The sequence below is a fragment of the Caretta caretta genome, chromosome 7 (assembly GCF_965140235.1).
Source record: "Caretta caretta isolate rCarCar2 chromosome 7, rCarCar1.hap1, whole genome shotgun sequence".
In the NCBI taxonomy this organism is placed as follows: domain Eukaryota; kingdom Metazoa; phylum Chordata; order Testudines; family Cheloniidae; genus Caretta; species Caretta caretta.
Genome location: NC_134212.1, coordinates 21,622,243 through 21,643,835, shown reverse-complemented (window position 1 = coordinate 21,643,835; position 21,593 = coordinate 21,622,243). Strand labels below are relative to the sequence as shown.

Here is a 21,593-nt window from a genome sequence, read left to right as displayed (position 1 = left end):
GTCTACACAGCAGGCTTAACAGCAAGATCATTACTGAGACATAGACCTAGGGAGTATTGTTTAGTAAAGAAAAGTGAAGTGCTGATGCTTATCTTGTCAAAAGAAAAAAGACGGAAACAGAATAACAACACTGAAACCTTCTTTAAGAAAGATGTAGGTAAGTGGTTCTCAGACCTGCCTCGAGCCCCCACTTCTGTTGTATCCCTACCCGATGAGACAATCTGAAGAACTAGCTTGCTAAGAGATTTTCTTTCAAGTATTAGTTGCTGTGGTAACAGCATGAAGAGAAGATCAAATGGATGCCAAAACCAGACAGGTCTCTATGAGAATTCCTGATATGTAAATGATTGATAGCAACCCTAATCAGAAAGGTTAACAAAACAGATTTTCATGGCAGCTAAGGTAGGGCTTGTCTATACAGCAATTTAGTGAGAGGCAAGCCAGGGTGTAAATCTAACTCTAGCCTACCAGCACTAAGGCTATGTCCGCGCTACAGAGGTTTGCTGACAAAAGTAATGCCTCTTTAATTAAAGCGCGTTAATTAAATGGCTCTTGCATGTCCACACTATTCTCCTTCTGTCAGCAGAGTGCAGCCAAGCTGGCAGCTCTTATATCGACACAGAGAGCAGTGCACTGTGGGTAGCTATGCCATTGCGCAACTAGCCGCAGGGTGTTTTGGGAAAGGTTTGCAATGCCTCATGGGATAGGTACAGCATCACATGATGCGGGTTTCTCATGTTGACCCAGCTACTGCAGTGGTGTAGTGGTACAAAAAAAGTGGATAAACTAACTGTACTAACCTCCATATTCCCCAAATGAGAAGTAGGTAAAATCATTTTATACCAGCATTTATCCCCAACTACACTACTGTGCTTTGATATACTGCTGTTTGAAACAGTATGTAGTAGTAAGGTCCACATGGCCTGTTAGTGTATGGCAGGCAAAAGTGCCCATAGATTTACACCCCAGCTTGACATGCACTCTCTGTATAGAGTAGCCCCTAATTTTACCTTCTCCAGAGGACCTGGACCTTGTTTACAATTCTCATGATGTCCTGTGAACTGACAGTCCTGCGGTTTCATCAGAACTGAGCGCATGCACTTTTCATAAAGTAAACATTGATAGCTTAATAAAATAAGTTTCACATTCACATTTATATTGCCTTCTCATCATAAAGGGCTGGGCTGAGCCTAGGGCTCTCTCGAAACGTTGAGTAACATCCACATGATTGGCAAAATGGAGTTTCTTCCGGGTCTAACCTGATTTCTGCACATAAATGGCCTGCTGCCTATGTAAATGCCACTCCCACACACTTTGATTATTAGAAGTCTTCCGTTTTTCTTACTGAATCACATCTGTATTATACATGAGATACAAAGGTACATTTTATCTCATCTGTTTTTTTAATTGGCTCTAAAATTGGTTGACCCTTCCCATGCTGTAGTTGAAATCATGCAAGCAAAAAACGCATTTAAACAGTTTATTGCTTATTAAGGTACTAATAGTTTCCCTCACTGGTTTGTACCAGGATTCTTTTTCTGAGAACTGTGTTCTTTAGTCCTATTCAAAACCATAACATAGACTTTGTAGATGGGTAGGGCCTTTCAGCATTCCACTTACACCTGTGTTGTGGGACCTGTTTAGAATCCTGTTTTCCCCTATCCTGGTACAGCATAGTTATATTTTTAGTGTAGATAAGACTTAACTCTGTCCCTGAACTGAGCCTGGACATCTCCAAGGGCATCATTATATTAACATGTCCAAGGCTTTAGCATGTAACTGCTCCCCTAGACTGACTGTCATTGTGGTATTGGTGGTCCAATCCAGTCCAATCCAGTAGTCTGTGGATCTACTGTTGTTATTTATTTATATAACACCAAACAGCATGCTAAATCCTTTGTAGACATATAAGAAGGTAAAGGCCTTGCCTCAAAGAGCTTATCTAAATAAGCAACATAGAAATGAAAGGCCGGGACATGGAAATAGGATATAAGAAAAAGCAATGAGGTTGTATTGTGCACACTGTTGGCCCACCCACACCCATCACACTGCCTGGAATCATAATTTTAACAGTGCATTCTGGGAAGGCTGAGTAGCTCTTCCATGCTGTTTCAGCTGCAGGTGCCAGGGGCAAAGGATTGTCTATTTTGAAGGTGTTCTGAATAATACTATGCAAATTGAAGGCTGTGGGAGTAGAGTTGGCAACGGCCTCTGCATGTAATGGGATTAACTCTATTCAGTCTTCTTTTTATATTATTAATTTTATAAATATAATTTAGAGAATTTTATGGTGGTGAAAGGTACCAGATTGACAGCCCTGTAATGACTGTTTTGATGTACTCCTGTAGAAGAAAGTTGGAGTTATGTTAGGAGGATTGACAAACCTGGTTACACTGATGTAATTAAACAGTGCTCTTCACATAGCAGCAATACCGTATTATAACTTGGCTACAGGTCGACAATTATGCTGCAGCTCTGCTCATGAGTGAGGTCAAAACACAATTTGCCTGCTCATTTTAGGAATCATGAATGATATTCTGGCTCTGTTGAAGTCAATGGGAGTTTTGCCATTGACTTTGATGGGGTCAGGATCTTACTCTATGTGTTAACCATCTGATAGTATGGAGTCAACCATGTTACATCCTTGTTAAAACCGCAGTAAAAGTCCGTAATATAGGTGGGCTTAATAGCACAAATTTGCTAACATGGTTCTTGGATTGAGGAAAAAAACTCCATGATCACAATGGTCAGGAAAATTGCTAGAGCTGTACTAACAAAATCCATGTCTAAACAAGGTTGCATCTATCATGGGAATATTGGCAGAACTCTCGACCCAAGGAGCAGGTCTATACAGTGGAAATAACTTTGATTTTAAAAATTGAATTCTACGAATTGAGTTTAGCCTTGTACATTAATGCAATCTTAGCAAATGTTGTGTTTCCCTGTACATTACCAGTGTAGAGAGCATTAACTCCTCATGATGACATGGTTATAAGTGAAATCCAAGATTCCATTGCAAATCTAGGGAAAACTACTTATCCAATGACATGTGGGGTGGCCATCAATACAGTCAAGGGAGAGGAATTCAAAGTCAGGTATTCAGAATGTCCAAATTATATTTCTCTGTCTCTAAGGGGAAAATGAAGAACCAGATTTCAGTCATGATTCTGCAAATGATCACAAGGGCCCTGTGGTAGCAGTGGATGCCTGCAAGACCCTCTCTCTCTTTCTAAGCTGTGGGTAGGTGAAGCACTGAACATCGTCTCCTTATTTATACGGTAATCAGATGGGTTTTGTGCAGGACGGAAGCTCAGGTACATCCATATGAAACGTATAAAACCTATCATTTGGCTGATAACATGTTTCATACTCTTACAGCTGGTGCAATAGGTTTTCCACGCAATAAACTCAAGCTTGGTAACATCACTTTGGTATTGGTATCACGGTAAAATTATGCTTTATTAGACCCCTTCCAAGCGAGATGCTGGGAATACTACTTATGGACATAATGGACCAAATTCATCCCCATTTTCAATCTAGCAAATACCTAGGAAATATCAGTGTAAGTAGAACTGCAGGAGGATAGGAACAATGTGGGGGTGAGATTTCAGAGATAATCAAACCAGTCCAGGGAAGCGTCTGAACAACCACATATACATTTCATCATGGTAGCCATGTTAGTCTGTATCAGCAAAAACAACGAGGAGTACTTGTGGCACCTTAGAGACTAACAAATTTATTTGGCCCACGAAAGCTTATGCCCAGATAAATTTGTTAGTCTCTAAGGTGCCACAAGTACTCCTCATTGTTTTCACATATACATTGTCAATGGAAATTTCATTTGCAAGCTAAGCTATTTTTAAAGGAAATAAAATATAAAGAAATTGCACCAGTATTGGTGGGTTTCAGTTCAGTTCCTATTGGCCAACATAAAACCTTCCTTCACAATTAGCGATTAATTGGAATCTTTGTTGGCAATTTTAGAAGAGACATCAAAGGCTGACAATGAATGCAGAGACTGAACACTCCTCTTTCTCTTTGAGGCAAATGCTTCAGAATAGGAATGAGGTTTACTAGATGGTGCATAGTTTGAGGAGTTTGCACGGCAGCTGCCTGTGACACAGCAAGTGTATGATTATTCAGATGCCTTCTGTCTTCAGGACATTCAGTCATCTGGAGTACATTTTTTCTTTAAAAAAATCTGTTGGAATTAAACCCATTCTCAGAAATGGAGGAAGGGCTTATTTCCTCATTAATTTATTACATTGTTTTTGACGTTGTAGATGCTATATTAAGTAAACTCTTTCACTGCATGAAAGTCCCTATGATAAAATGCTGCTCCTTCCTGAACTCTGAATGTCTTTGCTTTTGTAGTGTTAATTTGGTTATTATTGGTTAAAGAAATCTACTTGTTTGTGACTGGAATAAAATTACTAGGTAACCCAGATTAATCCCTCTCCTTATGGATTCTCACTGATCCTACAGGGTAAAATTCTTCCCTGGGCAGAAATCCACATGTAACCTTTGCACCACTTATGTCCCGCTTAAACCCTACTTTCATGATTTAGTGGGATTAAGTGGTACATAGAACTCATGTTGGCCCTCTGTACAAGGGAAAATTTCACCCACAGTGAATTACTAAAATCAGCATTAAGACTATTTCACAAGATAGTTCTGATTCCTTTATTTTCCAGTGAGGACTACATGGTGAAACTCTGGGATATTCACAAGAATTTGGTGGCCGACATTTTTCTTGATAACACTCTCAGCTCTGCTTGTTTCCTGAATAGTTCTGGAGATATTTTAGTGGCTTTCAGAAATGATCTTTACATCTTGCCTCACAGTAAGGCACTGGGTATCTCAGCGACAGATACAGATGTCTCTGGAATCTCAGCAACAGGTATGACATCAGACAGTCTTACGTGGATACATTTACTCTCTTGTTAGGAATCAGATTTTTTTAACCATTTGTTATGATTTTCAGTGTCTGCACAATATATTGCACCATATTAGCTGTGAACAGTGCTTTAACAAAAGGGATAGTCATGAATTGATGGTAATTTGGGTCACAGTTAGATTTAAGTCTAATTTTGGTCACTTTACTGGGTGTTGCTTTCCTACATGAGCCCTTATTTCACAGTGACATAGTATCTGCAAGTCAGAGTTGAGTGCCTGACTTCTTTTAAAAAGAAAATTATAAAGAGCTTATTCTTCTAAAAGTCAAACAATCTTGGGTCATTTAGACCCAAATTTGACTTTTGTAAAAAAAAAAATAGTTTTACAAATCTTAATGTTATTTGAAATGTTTTCATGATTTTTTTGCACATTTAAAAGAAAACACCTTTTTTTTTCACTTTAAACTTTTTCCTACAACATTTGTTGTCCAAATATAACAGCATTGTTCTAGTTGTGCATAGGATCCAGAAATGAATCCAGAAACAATTCAGTCTATGTTTACTATTTGAACTGAATGAACTCAAAGGATGAGTGAATGCAAAACACAGCTAGCATCAATTGTAAAAAGTACATCAAATTTGTAATTTTTTTCATTTTTAAGTAATCTAAGTGTAGTAACACAGATAAGGATATTATATATATAACTTTTTGTCTTGGCAATGGCCCTTTTAAATATATTTATACAAATACCACTCTTGTGATATTGTGATATCTTCACCAGAGTCCTTCATTTATGAAAACCAAGCTTTAAATTACCAAAAGGAAGGAAAAACGGATGTCTCCAAAGTCACTGACATGGACTCTTATCTGGTATGTTCTAGTTGCTTGAACCCATACTGCTATCAAATATACAAGGGAAAACAATTCTGAATGAGCCATAGCACTCATAGACACAACATAAACCAGCTCCACTGAAGAACGTCTGATACTAGCAGCTATGTCTGCTACCATGTGCTAGATACACTGAAGAACAATAATTCCTGCCCCAGTTCCAGGATTAAGGCAGCTTCTTCTCTGACCTTCTGTAGTAGGAAGTGGTGGTGGAAAAAATATTATGTAAAACCCAGAGCTGGGATATGTATTTCCTAATAAGAAAACCTGTTCAGTTAGCAGATTTATTGTCTCAGTTTATTTCACTAATAAGCATTACCTCTAAAAGTAGAAATGGTTGCATACTCCAGAAAAGTGAACTGTTCCTATTACATGGGACAGAAAATGTGTTAGACTGGGTGAATGAGTTAGCACTTGACTGTGATCTCTCTCCATTTGTTGGAGTTTGTATTTCTGAACATAACTTCCTGTATATATACCAGATTTATTATAATTCACTAACATGTTCAACTACCCACATTTATAACTATTTGTACTTTCAGCTAACCTGAAAGTACTCCAAACTGACATGTTCTCTACCTATTAAATATAGAATACAAAATTTCAATATTAAATGAAATTTTTGCCAACATTTTTCAATTTTTCAAGTTCCACCGCTATGGAATTGATTTTTTTAAAAATTCAATTATGAAATGTTTATCATTTTTTCACTGAAGTTTGGAATTTTAAGGAAAAACAAAAGTGAAATGTTCATGAAAACTTTTGGGGAAAAAAGTGTTTTGGTTTTTTGACCAGCTCTAATACAGATTTATATACTTATCACTTATTCTTTATTTATCTGCTAAGATTTTATTCTGAAAACTGTGGAGGAAAATTCTTATAGGTACGTTTTCACAGCACTGTATACTGGTGACTAGGACCTTACACATTGTAAATTTAAAAACACCCATCCAAAAAAACATTCTGGATCATAGTGGTATGGAAGATAAAATAGCCACATTTCCTACAATTTAACAATTGAGCAAGTATTGAGTTTTTCCTCTACATTCTTAGTTAATATGTCATAATGGTGGCTCTTCCTAATACAAATGATATAGAGTACTCCTGGGGGAGTACTCATGCACCAAAAAATTAAAAATTCTGCACATAATATTTTCAAATTCTTCATATTTTATTTATCAAAATAACACAATATAATCACACCAGTTTCAATTTTTTTGGTCATTTATTTCAAAATATCTGTCAGCAAGTATGTCTGTAACAATACAGACAACAAAAAAGATTCAGGAATTATTATTTTTTTTGACAAATAGATTTCTTACTAGGCATACTAATACAGAACTCTGAGTAATAATTCATTTAAACTACAATACAGGACCGTGTTTCCCGCACCCCTCAGAAGCACAGCAAAGGCTTGGGGTAGTCGGGGTAACAGAGGAGCTAAGGGAGAGGGAAGTAAATTGCTGGGAAGGAGCCTGGGTGTGAACTTGGAGGGTTGTTGGATATGGGTGGGAAAAGTATGGAACAGGTTTTTGTGGGGGAGTGTGGAGGGATTATTAGGGAACTTCCCCCATGCAGACCCTTGCTGACCCCTAGACTCCCCCAGTCAGTCAGGCACATTTGTCCCTGTCCCCCTGTGACCCTGCATCCCCTTCCCCTGTCCCCATGTGTGCCTGTGCCCCACCCACCACACACTGTCCTTATGTAGCTCTGCACCCCCGCCCCAACCCCATCTGGCCCTGAATCTCCCTCCCCCTTGTGGCCCTGTGCCTCCACTCCCATTCAGCCCCTGCCCCAGTCTGTCCTCCCTCACTAGCCCTTATGAACCCCTTTCTGATGCCCCCCCAGTACCCCACACTGTCTGGCTCCCCATAGCCCCTGTCTCCTGACAAGGTCCACTGCGAAGAAGGCAGCTCTTTCTCTTCCCTCCCTGGTGGGGAGCTGCTGCTGTTCTTGTGCCACAGTGCCCTCTGGTGGGAAAATGGTGGAACTACATCAGTATTTTGGCAGAAGCTTTTTTCTGTGCAAAAAAAAAGTGGTGCTCATTAATTATGCACGTGTGCAGTAGCTCAGAATTCTCTCAGGAGTTATAGAGACACAAACAGCACTTTCCTGAGAGCATTTAGGTCTATGCACCACTTGAGCTTTGGGTTAAACCTATGAGTGGCATATAGGTCTTGTGCCAATAGGGGGGATGAATTTCACCCACTGAGAATAAATGCTTCTTCCAATGAGACTTTGCATCTATGGACCATATACAGTGTTTTTATGTGACATAGCTGATGACTTGATGACTAGAAACCCATGCATATGAGTGGCACCAAAAAGAATGCCTCACCAAGCTGTGTGTATGTGCGTAAGGGAAACATTTTCCTCACAGATTTATGATTACTGAGCGTCAACCTTTTCCCATTTCTCTAGGTGCCTTACATGGGATTTAATTTCACCAGTGACTTCACAACAGAATTGCTGGTTTCACCAATGGGCGGAGAAAAGGTTAGACTTAGTTGAATACTTAAGTTTCTTTGAAATCTGAAAATGGTGTTGGAAGTAAAGACGTGTTGAGACATTTTGATCCCTTTAGGAAATGTAAGTATCTCTAAGGGCTTGTACACAGTACCACTTATGTCGGTATAACTTATGTCGTTCAGGGGTGTGAATAAGCCATCTCTACAAGCGAGGTAAGTTACACCAACCTAAGTGCCAGTGTGGACAGTGCTATGTCTCCCACCAACATAGCTACTGGTTCTTGCGGAGGTGGTTTTATTATGCCGACAGGAGAGCTCTCTCCTGTCAGCATAGAGCAGGGGTTCTCAAACTGAGGGTCGGGACCCCTCAGGGGGTCGCGAGGTTATTATATGGTGGGTCACAAGCTGTCAGCCTCCACCCCAAACCCCGCTTTGCCTCCAGCATTTATAATAGTGTTACATATATTAAAAATACAGACCATTATTATACAGAGCATCTACATCAGATGTGCTACAGCAGTGCCACTGTAGTGCTTCTAGTGTACACTAGCCCTAAAAACAGAGCATCTGTCAAAAGGGACACAATCAACCTAGGTAGGACCCAAAATATAAAGGAGGGTGTTCTACTGAGTTGGTTGGGAAATTCATTAATGCAATGCGAACCTGCAAGTATTGTGTTAATTTAACATTTTATTACCTGTACATTACCTGTTGCTATATGTGTATACTCCTCTGTCATCCACCAGCTGTCCTGGAAGTTGCCACTGGCCCCTTCCCGGATTTATTGTTCTCCCAGTATCTCAGCGACTTCATTGAAGGTATTTGACTTCCTGTTTCAACCTGGACCTCTCAGCATAGATGAGCAAGAGAAGGCAGAACGTAAGGGATTCTTTCTACAATTCTACCTTCTTTTACTTCTGTTTATTCAAGAACTAAAGTAAATCTGGTAGCGTCCTAAACCTTGAACCAGATCCTCGGCTGGTGTAAATTGACGTAGCTCTGTCGACTTCAGTGGAGCTAAACTGATTTATACCAGCTGAAGGTCTGGCCCTATAGGCCAGATTTTCACAGTACCCTGCACACCAGGTGTCTGCTGTACACCCAAAACTCCAGTTGAAGTCAAAGGGAGCTGCAGATGCTCATTACCTCTGCAAATGGTCCGGGGGGAAATAAAACCGCACTATCTTCACCTCCTGAACATCTGCCTGTTGTTAGATCCACGGTACATTTTTTAAAAGCACATAAGTGCCTTAGTTCCTAAGTCCCATTTTCAACCGTGATTTAGGCACTTAAGAGCCCAAGTCCCATTGACTTTCACATACCCACAAATGGTAGTTCATGGACGAGTGGGCTTTCTGGTTGCCCTCTCCTCCTGTAAAAACACCAGAATGGAGGGGAGTGGGCAGCAAGTCATCCCTTAAATAGGAATGTAGATGTTTGGAGAAGGTTAGCTGGCTCAGAGCCTCCTCTCTCCTTCCAGCGCCCCCCCTCCCCCTTCCCAAATAGCTGCCACTGAGCTGGGTGTGGAGAGTTAAGCCCATTAAGAGGAGGAAGTTTGTGTGTGGACCAGGGAGGGAATGTGTGGGAGCATCAGAGGCTCTCAGGTGCATTTATTAAGCATCCTGTCTTTTGAAATATTGATTCTCAAACATCCTGAGATCCCTTCTTACTCTAATAAGGACTGTTTTCCAGCCTGTCAGAAAGCTTCCCTATAACATTCTCTTAAGGTGTATAGGGTGTAGTAGCAAATGGTATAACTAAAGCAGTCATTTCTCTTTTCTCCCAGTCTCTGAAAGAATGATCCTGACTGATTATATGAAATACTTGCCTGGCCCCAGACCTGCAGAGGCTGTGGATTTGGAAATACCTGAGTTTGGAATCTCCCCATGTTCTTCTCCACTCAGTGTATGTTCAGAGGCCCAGCCTGAGGAAGAGGTTTGTATGAAACCATTTCACACTTCTGTACAGAGTCCAGCAGTGTGTCGTGTCTGACTTCCTTCAACACAACACCGCCTTTATTAAGGTGACAGATTTCAGAGTAGCAGCCGTGTTAGTCTGTATCCACAAAAAGAAAAGGAGGACTTGTGGCACCTTAGAGACTAACAAATTTATTTGAGCATAAGTGAGCTGTAGCTCACGAAAGCTTATGCTCAAATAAATTTGTTAGTCTCTAAGGTGCCACAAGTCCTCCTTTTCTTTTATCAAGGTGGAAAGCAGAAATGCTGATGACTCAATTGTATATTGGCAAGTCATTTTGAGGTCCCTTCTCAAGTGCATTGATTAAACTCGGGCCTTCTAACACACAGCTAGTGTACTTAAGTTCACAATAATTCATCATAATTCTGTTTTGTTATGGGGACACCTGCTGGAAGAACTCTGAGCACAAGTAAATTCTGTGCCTGAGAATTTAGCCTGACATGCATCTCATCAAGAATGCCTATTACTGCCTTGTACATTTACCATCTCAGAAAGTAATTTGGGAATGTTTCTATTTTAATCCCTGGGATTACATCTCAAATACAGGGTAGAGTTTAATAATATAAATGTTTTTTAGGGTTTTTTTTCTTCACAGCACTGGAATGAAACCACAAATACTAGCCCTTTCACCAAATAAAAGTCAGTGCAATTGATACTGTTCAAATTTGAACAAAAATTAGAACACATTTTGAAAGAGAAAGTAGTTAAGGACATAGAGGTGAATGGTAATTGGTATAAAATACAACATGGTTTTACAAAAGGCAGATCATGCCAGACAAACCTGATCTCCTTCTTTGAGAAGATAAATACATTTTTAGACAAAGGAAATGCAGTAGATAGATCTAATGTACCTGGATTTCAGTAAGGCATTTGATACAGTTCCACATGGGAAATTATTCGTTAAATTGGAGAAGATGGGGATTAATATGAGAATTGAATGGTGGATAAGAAACTGGTTAAAGGGGAGACTACAATGGGCCATACTGAAAGGTGAACTGTCAGGCTAGAGGGAGGTTATGAATGTAGTTCCTCAGGGATCGGTCTTGGGACCAATCTTATTGTATTTCTGACCGTGGCACAAAAAGTAGAAGTGTGCTAATAAAATTTACAGATGACAGAAAGTCGGGAGGGATTGCCAATACGGAGGAGGACTGGAATATCACATAAGAAGATCTGGATGATCTTGTAAACTGGAGTAATAGAAATGGGATGAAATTTAATAGTGCAAAGTACAAGGTCATGCATTTAGGGACTAACAACAAGAATTTTTGCTATAAACTGCGGATTTACCAGTTGGAAGTGACAGAGGAGGAGAAAGACCTAGGTGTATTGGTTGATCGCAGGATGACTATGAGCTGTCAATGTGATGCGGCCATGAAAAAGGCTAATGTAGAGCTAGGATGCATTAGGTGAGGTATTTCCAGCAGAGACAGGGAAGTGTTTGTACCATTATAGAAGGCACTGGTGAGATCTCATCCGGAATACTGTGTGCAGTTTAGGTCTCCCATGTTTAAGAAAGTTTAATTCATTCTGCAACAGGTGCAGAAAAGGGCTATTAGGATGATCGAGGAATGGAAAACCTATCTTTTGAGAGGAGATTCAGAGAGCTTGGTTTGTTTAGCCTAAACAAAAGAAGGCCATGGGGAGATCTGATTGCTCTTTATAAATACATCAGAGGCATAAACACCAGGGAGGGAGGGGAGTTACTTAAGTTAAGCACCAGTGTGGACACAAGAACAAATGGCTGTAACGTGGCTATCAACAAGTTTAGGCTCAAACTTAGGCAAAGGTTTCTAACCATCAGAGGAGTGAAGTTCTGGAACAGCCTTCCAAGGGGAGCAGTAGGGGCAAAAAACCTAACCGGCCTTAAGACTGATCTTGATAAGTTTATGGAGGGGATTGTATGATGGGACTGCCTATGTTGGCATGTGGCCCATTGGTGACTGCCAGTAGCAAAAATCCCCAATGGCTGGAGACAGGACGCTATATGGGGAGGGCTCTGAGTTACTCCAGAGAATTCTTTCCCAGATGTCTGGTTAGTGGTTCTTGCTCATATGCTCAGGGTCTAACTGATTGCCATATTTGGGGTCAAGAAGGAATTTTCCCCCGGATCAGACTGGCAGGGACCCTGGGGGCGTGGTTTGGTTGCCTTCCTCTTCAGCATGGGGCATGGGTCACTGGCAGGTTTAAACTAATGTAAATGATGAATAATCTGTAACTAGTAGTATTTAAACCATGATTTGAGGATGTCAGTAACTCAGCCAGAGGTTCGGGGTCTATTACAGGAGTGGGTGGGTGAGGTTCTGTGGCCTGCAATGTGCAGGAGGTCAGACTAGATCATCACAATGGTCCCTTCTGACCTTAAAGGGCATGAGTCTGTGATACAGCTGTGGGTTTTACAAGCAGCATTGTAGAGAGTTATGGAAAGGCAGCCAAAGGCTTTTTTAATGGAATATTGTTCTAATTGCCTGGATTTAGGGCAAATATTTTTATTTCATCTCCATATAACAGATCTCAGTTTGCTTATTGGGCTTTCCTTATGCATAGGAACTCCTGACAGTGTGATCCACAGTGGTAGAGACCACAGAATACTGAAGGCAAGATCCACAATGTGGTTCTGAAAGGAGGATTTTGCCCTTAATCAGTACTGACTGGATTTGCCATGTTGCAAGCTGATAGTTTCAAAAATAAGGGATAAGAGAGGGATTTTTTTTAACTGGGCATTTTCCTCCCCCTAACAACCAACACTTGCCTGCTTTATTTTTGTTCAGGTTGCTGAAGCTGAGAGTGAATCCACTGATACAGAATTGCTACAGCAAATCCCAAGCACTGAACAGCAGCAAGTCAGTGAAGAAACAGACAAGGAGAGAAAAAATCTTCTAACAGAGGGAGATTTCTGTTTGGACAAAACTCAGACTTTACAGATGAAGAGAAAAACAGGTATTAAAAGTCTTCTTTTATTGTTGGCTTTTATTGTATATCATAGTTCTACAGATATTCTCCCCAGGCATGAGCCTACTCTTATCAGAGGCAAAACTTACATTGACTTTCATAGTGCAGGACCAGGGTCTTGAGCTCTATTCTTGGGTCTGCTACTGACTTCCTGATAGCCATGGCCAAGTCATTTAAACTGTCTGTGCCTCAACTTTTCTGTCTGTAAAATGGATACATAATGCTTATATGAAGTGTTATGAGGATTAATTCATTCATGTTGGTAGTGTTTTGAGATCTGATGGAAGATGCTACAAAAGGGAAAATTATTATTATACTAATATGTAATTACTTGATTAGAGATGGAGCATGAGCATTGTTCAAATTCTCCTTGCTTTACTCATGCAAGACCTGACTTCAGTGGGAGTACATATATGAGAAAGGAGCAGGATTTGCCCCATATTTGAAAAATGCCTTCTGGATCTGTTATTCACTCAGCAGTGTTGTTGAAGCGTTGTTGGTGCCAGGATATGAGAGAGATAGGTGGGTGAGGTAATATCTTTTTTACTAGACCAACTTCTGTTGGTTCGAGCTTACATAGAGCGCTTCTTCAACACTCAGTGCATAGGTTTCAGAGTAACAGCCATGTTAGTCTGTATTCGCAAAAAGAAAAGGAATACTTGTGGCACCTTAGAGACTAACCAATTTATTTGAGCATGAGCTTTCGTGAGCTACAGCTCACTTCATCGGATGCATACTGTGGAAACTGCAGAAGACATTATATACACACAGAGACCATGAAACAATACCTCCTCCCACCCCACTGTCCTGCTGGTAATAGCTTATCTAAAGTGATCATCAAGTTGGGCCATTTCCAGCACAAATCCAGGAAATGGCCCAACTTGATGATCACTTTAGATAAGCTATTACCAGCAGGACAGTGGGGTGGGAGGAGGTATTGTTTCATGGTCTCTGTGTGTATATAATGTCTTCTGCAGTTTCCACAGTATGCATCCGATGAAGTGAGCTGTAGCTCACGAAAGCTCATGCTCAAATAAATTGGTTAGTCTCTAAGGTGCCACAAGTACTCAGTGCACAGTTCAGCTCTGCTTTCTCTTTCCTGATCCACGCACTCATGCCCACACAGACAGTCCTCACAGAAACAAGTCACATTACAGGTTCTTGTTGTCCCTGTTCTGAAGGTTCTGAAAAAAGGAAGAAAAAATCTTCAAAGAGCGACAGATTTCCATCCGGCAAAGAAAAGGTATTCTCCATCACCATAAATGCTACAGTTGGTATTAGTGGGGCATTCACAATGACGCATGTCATAAACAGTGATTACTATTTCTGAAGGGTTTTTATTAAGTTCTTACACAATCCTAAAATTGGTAGCTAAGATACATTAATGATAAGTGCCATAGAAAAGTCCAGGAGGAATAGGATGTGAACAGTGTGCAGTAAATAAGTCCTCGTGCCACACTTTAAGCAGTAAGGACTCGGAGAACATAAAATATTAAATAACTGCTCATCTTCATGAGCACCATGAATTCTGTGCACTGAATGAGGCAGGGGCCTTGTGGAAAAAAATGGCATAGTATGTGATCATGCAATTAAAGACTGTATTATAATGCAAATGTACAAGGAAGCCAGATTGGGTCACACAGACAACCTTAATTTTGGTATATTCTAACTTTGAGTGCTTGCCTTTGCAACCTTAATGATCTTTTAACATAGTTGGTTGTGAGTAATAGCCTACAGATGGGCTCAACTCACAAAATTCCAAATTCAGATTTGGATTTTGAGCATCCCCAAAACTGAGGGGTTCAGATCTCAGGTTCTGATTGGGCCCATCTCTAATAAAAACCCATAGCAATTTAATATGATTTTAAAAATATATTCCTTGCTACTAAACAGGGTGTTTCCCTACTTGTGGAGTTTGCTCTTATATAATATGTTCTTAAACTTGCCTTATTTTAATTATGATTTAGAAGCTTATGCCCAGGAAATTATCCAGTTCAGAAGGTGCTGGTCTGAGAAAGACACGTACTCCAAAACATAAAAGATTTTCCTCAGAGATGCAGGTACCTGTTGTTGCAAACATAGGTGCTCTCCCAAAAATGTTACCAGTTTACCTCAACTGCTGTTGGATGGCAGGATGGCAGAGCTCGGTGATCAGTTTAGATTCCAGTTTCACAGTGGAAGTTTTTTGTTCATTCAGAAAACTCATGAATATTAATAATACACAGAAGCCTCCTTTAAATTGGTGATTCTATAAGATGATAACTCAGAAGAGAATCAAGTTTTGCTAAATACAAATCTTAAGTCAGATTTATTAAACAAATGATTAATGTTTTCATGTGAATCAGGCTATCTCGCAGATTTTTCCAGAATTGCCCAAGCCAATAAAATTGGGGGAAGAGAGAGAAATTCTGTAGCTAATATTAACAAACTTGGCAGATTAACAGTGCAAGGTCCCAGTATTCAAGTGGAGTATTACATGCTTGAACCTGTAGTCTCCACAGACCTCTGTACTAATTGTCAGACAGCTACAATCTGCCCCATTTAATACACATAGGTTACTGTGCTGAGGCTCTTGTGGTCTGTGCTGGGTAAAGTTTGGCCAACCTACTGTAGTGTATCTCCCCGCTTGTTTATTAAAAAAAGAAAAATGTTGATTTATTTTTTTTAAATCAGAACGCCATGATGGCTAGAGACCCCAAGGCTGTCTCCCGGGCCCATTCAGCTGTTCCTATAGGTGAGGTCAGATATTCCAACTCTATTATAAGTTTGCACTTGAAATGGTAGACATTAACATTCTCTTTTTCACAATGTGATCCCAATAAACATTTTGCAGTAATGAATCAAATAGCTCATGATAAACCCTATAGGAACTAAAATTCTTTTATAATTAAATAAACAGTATAAATTGTTGAATATCATCATACCTGATAAGACTGCAGGCCCAGAAATCTGGAGCCTTATACATCATACAGTGATGTAATTTGGATGTTTGAACATACAGTGACTTATTTGCACACTTTCTCTTTTGCCCCCCTACCAAGTATCTACCCTCCCCCTGCTTTTCTTTGGCTCCCCAGGGTTTCCTCACTAACCTTTCCCCCTCCTTGATTTTCCTCATCTCCCCCACAGTGTACTGCCTGACAATAGCAGACATTCCTAAAGCATGGTCCTCAACTGCCCACAGTCATAGAAATATGGCTAGAGTGAATGCCTACTTAGCTCCACTCTATATATCATATTGCCTAGCCACATATCTATAGTTTTGGATGAGCTGGAAAATATGCTGTAGGCAGGATCTCTATAGTTAGACTCTTAGGAGGACTCCTTGGAGTGTCCCTGATTAAGTGTTTATCTACACATGAAAATTAATCTGGAATAAAATAGGGTGTGGATTAACTATTCTTGATTTACTACATGTGTGGATGCTCTTATTGCAGAATAAGAGTGCCTTATTCTGAACTGGTTTAATCCATTTATGAATAAGGAACTCTTAATCCATTTTGGAATCTAATCTCATTCAGAATAAAACACTCTTATTCCAGAATAAGAGTGTCCGCACAGGGAGTTAACCTGGAATTCTTATTACAGAATAACTCCCCATATAGACAAGACTTTCAAGTCCTAGGGCAATCCTTCAAGAACTCTAACCAGAGTGATGCAACCAGAGCACCTTCTCCACATAGCTCCCCTGCTCTCCCAGTGACAGCAAGAGATAGGAGCAGGTGCCAATATCAGCAGTTTACTGACAAATCTAGATGATTTTAACAGCTCTCTATCCCAAGTCATTGCCACAATGGAAGCAGGACTGTTCAGTGTTACAGTCAGACCCTATAGTGCTAACAGCTAAAGAAGGGTCTCTATGAGTTCAGGTGGTAGGGGCCTGTGCTTTTGGAGCAGGAAAATCTGTATTCTGTTATCTCCACTGTTGCTGGGATGTTCTGAATGACCACAGTGGAGTCTAGTGACAGCCATGAAGTGGACATGTGGCAACTGTGAAATTCTAAAGGGCCTCAGATTTGTTGAAATATGATGTATTCTTTCTAAATTTCTCTTGGTTTACAACCTGTTGTCTCCAATGTGATTGTCAGGTGCATAAATGGGGCCGAATTTAACGACCAGTGTTTAGTAAATTTGTCACTCTGTTTTTGAACCAGGAATGGTCTGTTTCATTGACTAAGAATATTAGTGTTTTAGAAGTTTCTAACAAATGCCTTTGCCCTCCCAAGAGCTGTATTAATTCTTCAGCCAAATATTTGTCGAAACATTGTTGCCATGCAATGTCCTTCACTGACCTGAAGGTGGAGCAAAGGCCCTGCTTGTTTTTAAACTTTGTTCTAAAGCCAAATCTTTCTATATTACTGGTTTCAGAGTAACAGCCGTGTTAGTCTGTATTCGCAAAAAGAAAAGGAGTACTTGTGGCACCTTAGAGACTAACCAATTTATTTGAGCATAAGCTTTCGTGAGCTACAGCTCACTTATGCTCAAATAAATTGGTTAGTCTCTAAGGTGCCACAAGTACTCCTTTTCTTTCTATATTACTGATCTTGAACACTGACCATGAGGCCCATTAGAGTCGGTGGGGTTAAAGCGGGGGCAGACTGGAGATTACATTTACAAATATTCATATTACAGAAAAATTCAGTTATTTGGCAACAGCCTATTGCACATTCAGAAATGAAGCTTGGAGCAGGGGATCCTTCACTCTTTGTGCTCTTGTGAGCACCCCTATTGGCTAATGCCCATGAATGAATTGATTGTACATTCTTTTTCAAAGAACTAGGTCATTGTATTCCACAAGGGTTTGAATTAGAGGAGAAATAAAAGGTTAAAGGGGAATATAATTGAACAAAGGCAAAGCATCCCATTCAGCTCTGTTTGCCTTTATTACTGAAATTGGGGTGGGGGAAAGTAGTCAGGTCATGAAATTCAAACCTCGTGGCTGAAAAGGCCCCATCATAAAATACTTATTTTTCTATGTTACCAGTAAGCGCCTGGCAGCAGCAAACGAGAGAACTGGGTTTGATGTGGGGCAAAATTCAGAGCTTATTAACAGTGTAAATTCAGAGTAACTCCATGGATTTGAGCTTAATAGAGTTACTCTGGCTTTACTCAGCTATTCCTGAGATCAGAGTCTGGCCAGAGTCTGCAGGGTGTGCTGCAAAAGTAGGAGACTAATCTTCCAGAGCGGATGCAGAAAGCATGATGGTGCTCAGCAACTGCTGGTCCAGCTGGAGTGAGCTTAATGGAGCTGCGATGAAAGCTCTGATTCTGCTAGGCTTATATACTGAGAGTTATGATATTCTAGAAAAAATAAGATATTTATGAAGGGGACTTGTGTCTCTATGTCCCCAATGGATTTGGTGCTTCCTAAAGTTAGTTTTCTGGCTTCAAAGTAGATGGTATACATTTCTATTGATCTGTTATCTAGAAGTATGGGATAACGGTGGCATTCAGATTTTCAGAAAGTTCCATGACAGCATAGAAATTTCTTTTCATAGAATCACAGGACTGGAAGGGATCTCGAGAGGTCATCTAGTCCAGTCCCCTGCACTCATGGCAGGACTAAGTATTATCTAGACCATCCCTGACAGGTTTTTGTCTAACCTGCTCTTAAAAATCTCCAATGATGGAGATTCCACAACCTCTCCAGGCAGTTTATTCCAGTGCTTAACCACAATGACAGTTAGGAAGTTTTTCCTAATGTCCAACCTAAACTGCCCTTGCTGCAATTTAAGCCCATTGCTTCTTGTCCTGTCCTTAGAGGTTAAGAAGAACAATTTTTCTCCCTCCTCCTTGTAACAACCTTTTATGTACTTGAAAACTGTTATCATGTCCCTTCTCAGTCTTCTCTTTTCCAGACTAAACAAATCAAAATTTTTTCAATCTTCCTTCATAGGTCATGTTTTCTAGACCTTTAATCATTTTTGTTGCTTTTCTCTGGACTTTCTCCAATTTGTCCACATCTTTCCTGAAATGTGGCACCCAGAACTGGACACAATACTCCAGTTGAGGACTAATCAGCGTGGGGTAGAGCTGAAGAATTACTTCTCGTATTTTGCTTACAACACTCCTGCTAATACATCCCAGAATAATGTTCCCTTTTTTTTTTTTTTTTGCATTAATGGTATCACTGTCAAAATTCAGCGCAAATGCTATTGGAACTAACATCCTTTATCCACCCTAAATAACTAGTTATTATATTACAGTTTATAAAATGCACCTCTTGGTGTGTGCACAAAAGTATCAAATCACATACATCAGGATCTAAAATGACATAAGGAAGCAAGTCTTAGTCCAACTCAGGCTCTGTCAGGCCAATGAGGAAAACAAACTCCAGAGTCAAAAGCCTGTTACTGAGAACCCCATTGCACCAGCTCCCAGACCTTTTAATCTAGGGTTTGCTAGCTGATGCACCCCTGCTGATCTTAACCATTGGGATAAAACATGATGAGAAAGACAGTGGCTAAGGTGACAGTGGCTAAGGTAGCCAGGATCCAAATTGCATAGTGCTTTGTAGATCGTAGATATTGTGCAAAGGCATTTCCTTTTGTATTTTAAAACATGGGATGTGAAATACTTAGTCTTATTCTGACAGGTTTCAGAGTAACAGCCGTGTTAGTCTGTATTCGCAAAAAGAAAAGGAGTACTTTTTTGTGGCACCTTAGAGACTAACCAATTTATTTGAGCATAAGCTTTCGTGAGCTACAGCTCACTTCATCGGATGCATCCGATGAAGTGAGCTGTAGCTCACGAAAGCTTATGCTCAAATAAATTGGTTAGTCTCTAAGGTGCCACAAGTACTCCTTTAATCTTATTCTGATAATTTACACCTCCATGTAAGCTCTGACATATGTCATGGACTGTCTACTTCTCAGAGTTAGGCACTACTCCGTTCCTTTGTATTGCTGACATTCTAGAAAGCAGCACAAACATCTCACCAAAATTAGCACTTTGAGAAGAGAAATAACATCTTGGCATCAGTCCCTGATAATATGATGCCAATTCTGACATTTCTGCCAACGATGTAAAAGCAGGTTAGTTCCCCCATGTTTGACAGCCTAGCCTTTAGGTACAGTAAGTAAAGTACACATCAGGTAAGGTCCTTCATTCTCCAGCCTACTTTTAATTATAATTGCTGTCATCCTCATTTCTTTTGTGAAAGCTGCAAATCCACTTGGGGTTCTGGCAAGCTGATCTCTGACAATATCAAATGTTCTAAGAACTCTTAATCGAAGGCAGCTCATGAAAGCACTCCAGGGAACACTTTATTCTCTGTGTTTAAAAGGACATGAAAGTACAATAGCTCTCTTTATACTGGTATAAAAGCAGCCGATTGAACTTGTCAGTTTAATAAATAATACAGTTGCTTCCATCAGACACTGTTAATAGACTCCTGCCTGGACTAATGTTGTATTGAGTTGTTCAAGTGCTTACATGTTGTCTACCTGTGTCTTCCCTGGGTTAATCCCCTTTTATCTCCTGAAGGTAGAGCTTTCAGTAATAGCCTCCGAAGGGCATGAGGTCCACCACTCTTCATCCCCCACCCCATTTTTGTGTGTAGTGTTGCAGCAGCAAACTACTTATTTTCCTGGATAGGCCAGTTGGCTGGCTCGCATCTCATGTTTGGAGAGATTCAAATGCACTTGTACATGTAGAATCACTGACATTTTGTATTAGAGGGGGTCAGAGTAGAGGTGGTCGCAAGATGAAAAATTTGGATCAGGATTTTCAAGCACCCCAAACTTCACGGGTGTTTCATTCCAGATGTTTATTTCAATCCATTATAAAAATATGGACCAGCTGCAAAATTCATCTCTATGTTTGGATTTCAATCCTAAATTCAGGTTTTTTTGGGCCCATCCCTATTTTTGTGTTAACATGAGCAAAAATGCCATTTGTTTTATATGGAGAGTAACACACTCAGTGCTTTATGTTTCTAAAAGGTCAGGCCAGTGTCTGCACTATTGTGAGTGATATGCTGGGGAACACGAGACAGGGCACAAATGCAAAGGCAGAAGAAACGTACAAGTAACATTAATAGCTAGAGATTATAAAATCTTTTGTCGTGTTGGCTCTTGCTTATTTTTCTATTTTTTTTTCCCTCTCTGTGCCAGCAGAAAAAATGATTCCTACTCCTCCACCTGAGGTATGTGATAAACAAGGGGGGGGGAAAGACGCATTTATCATTGGGAATATGTTCCAAAGACTTTCATGACCAGAATTTCTGCTTTGAAAATATGGCTCGTGGTATTGTTGTTACGCATGTTCAGATTTTTTAAGAACCCCAGAGTGCTTCCTGTCTGACTCCCTGAAGATTGTGTTTCTCCAATTTAAAACCCATTTCCCTTAGACAATGATCCATGCAATGCCACCCTTGTCCCTGCTGACACAGATTGGACAAATTCCCTT

General features: G+C 40.1%; 1 protein-coding gene across 1 annotated transcript in view; it reads left to right on the top strand.

Annotated features, from left to right (window-relative positions):
* Nucleotides 1–21,593, top strand: part of LOC125640678 (uncharacterized) — a 51,857-nt gene that overhangs the window by 4,646 nt on the left and 25,618 nt on the right. The window contains exons 3-10 of the mRNA XM_048859529.2: nucleotides 3,135–3,240; nucleotides 4,695–4,900; nucleotides 5,678–5,766; nucleotides 8,209–8,283; nucleotides 9,002–9,134; nucleotides 10,042–10,190; nucleotides 13,004–13,172; nucleotides 21,299–21,330. Of these exons, the coding sequence (XP_048715486.2) occupies nucleotides 3,135–3,240; nucleotides 4,695–4,900; nucleotides 5,678–5,766; nucleotides 8,209–8,283; nucleotides 9,002–9,134; nucleotides 10,042–10,190; nucleotides 13,004–13,172; nucleotides 21,299–21,330 (959 nt within the window). The remainder of the gene's footprint in view (nucleotides 1–3,134; nucleotides 3,241–4,694; nucleotides 4,901–5,677; nucleotides 5,767–8,208; nucleotides 8,284–9,001; nucleotides 9,135–10,041; nucleotides 10,191–13,003; nucleotides 13,173–21,298; nucleotides 21,331–21,593) is intronic.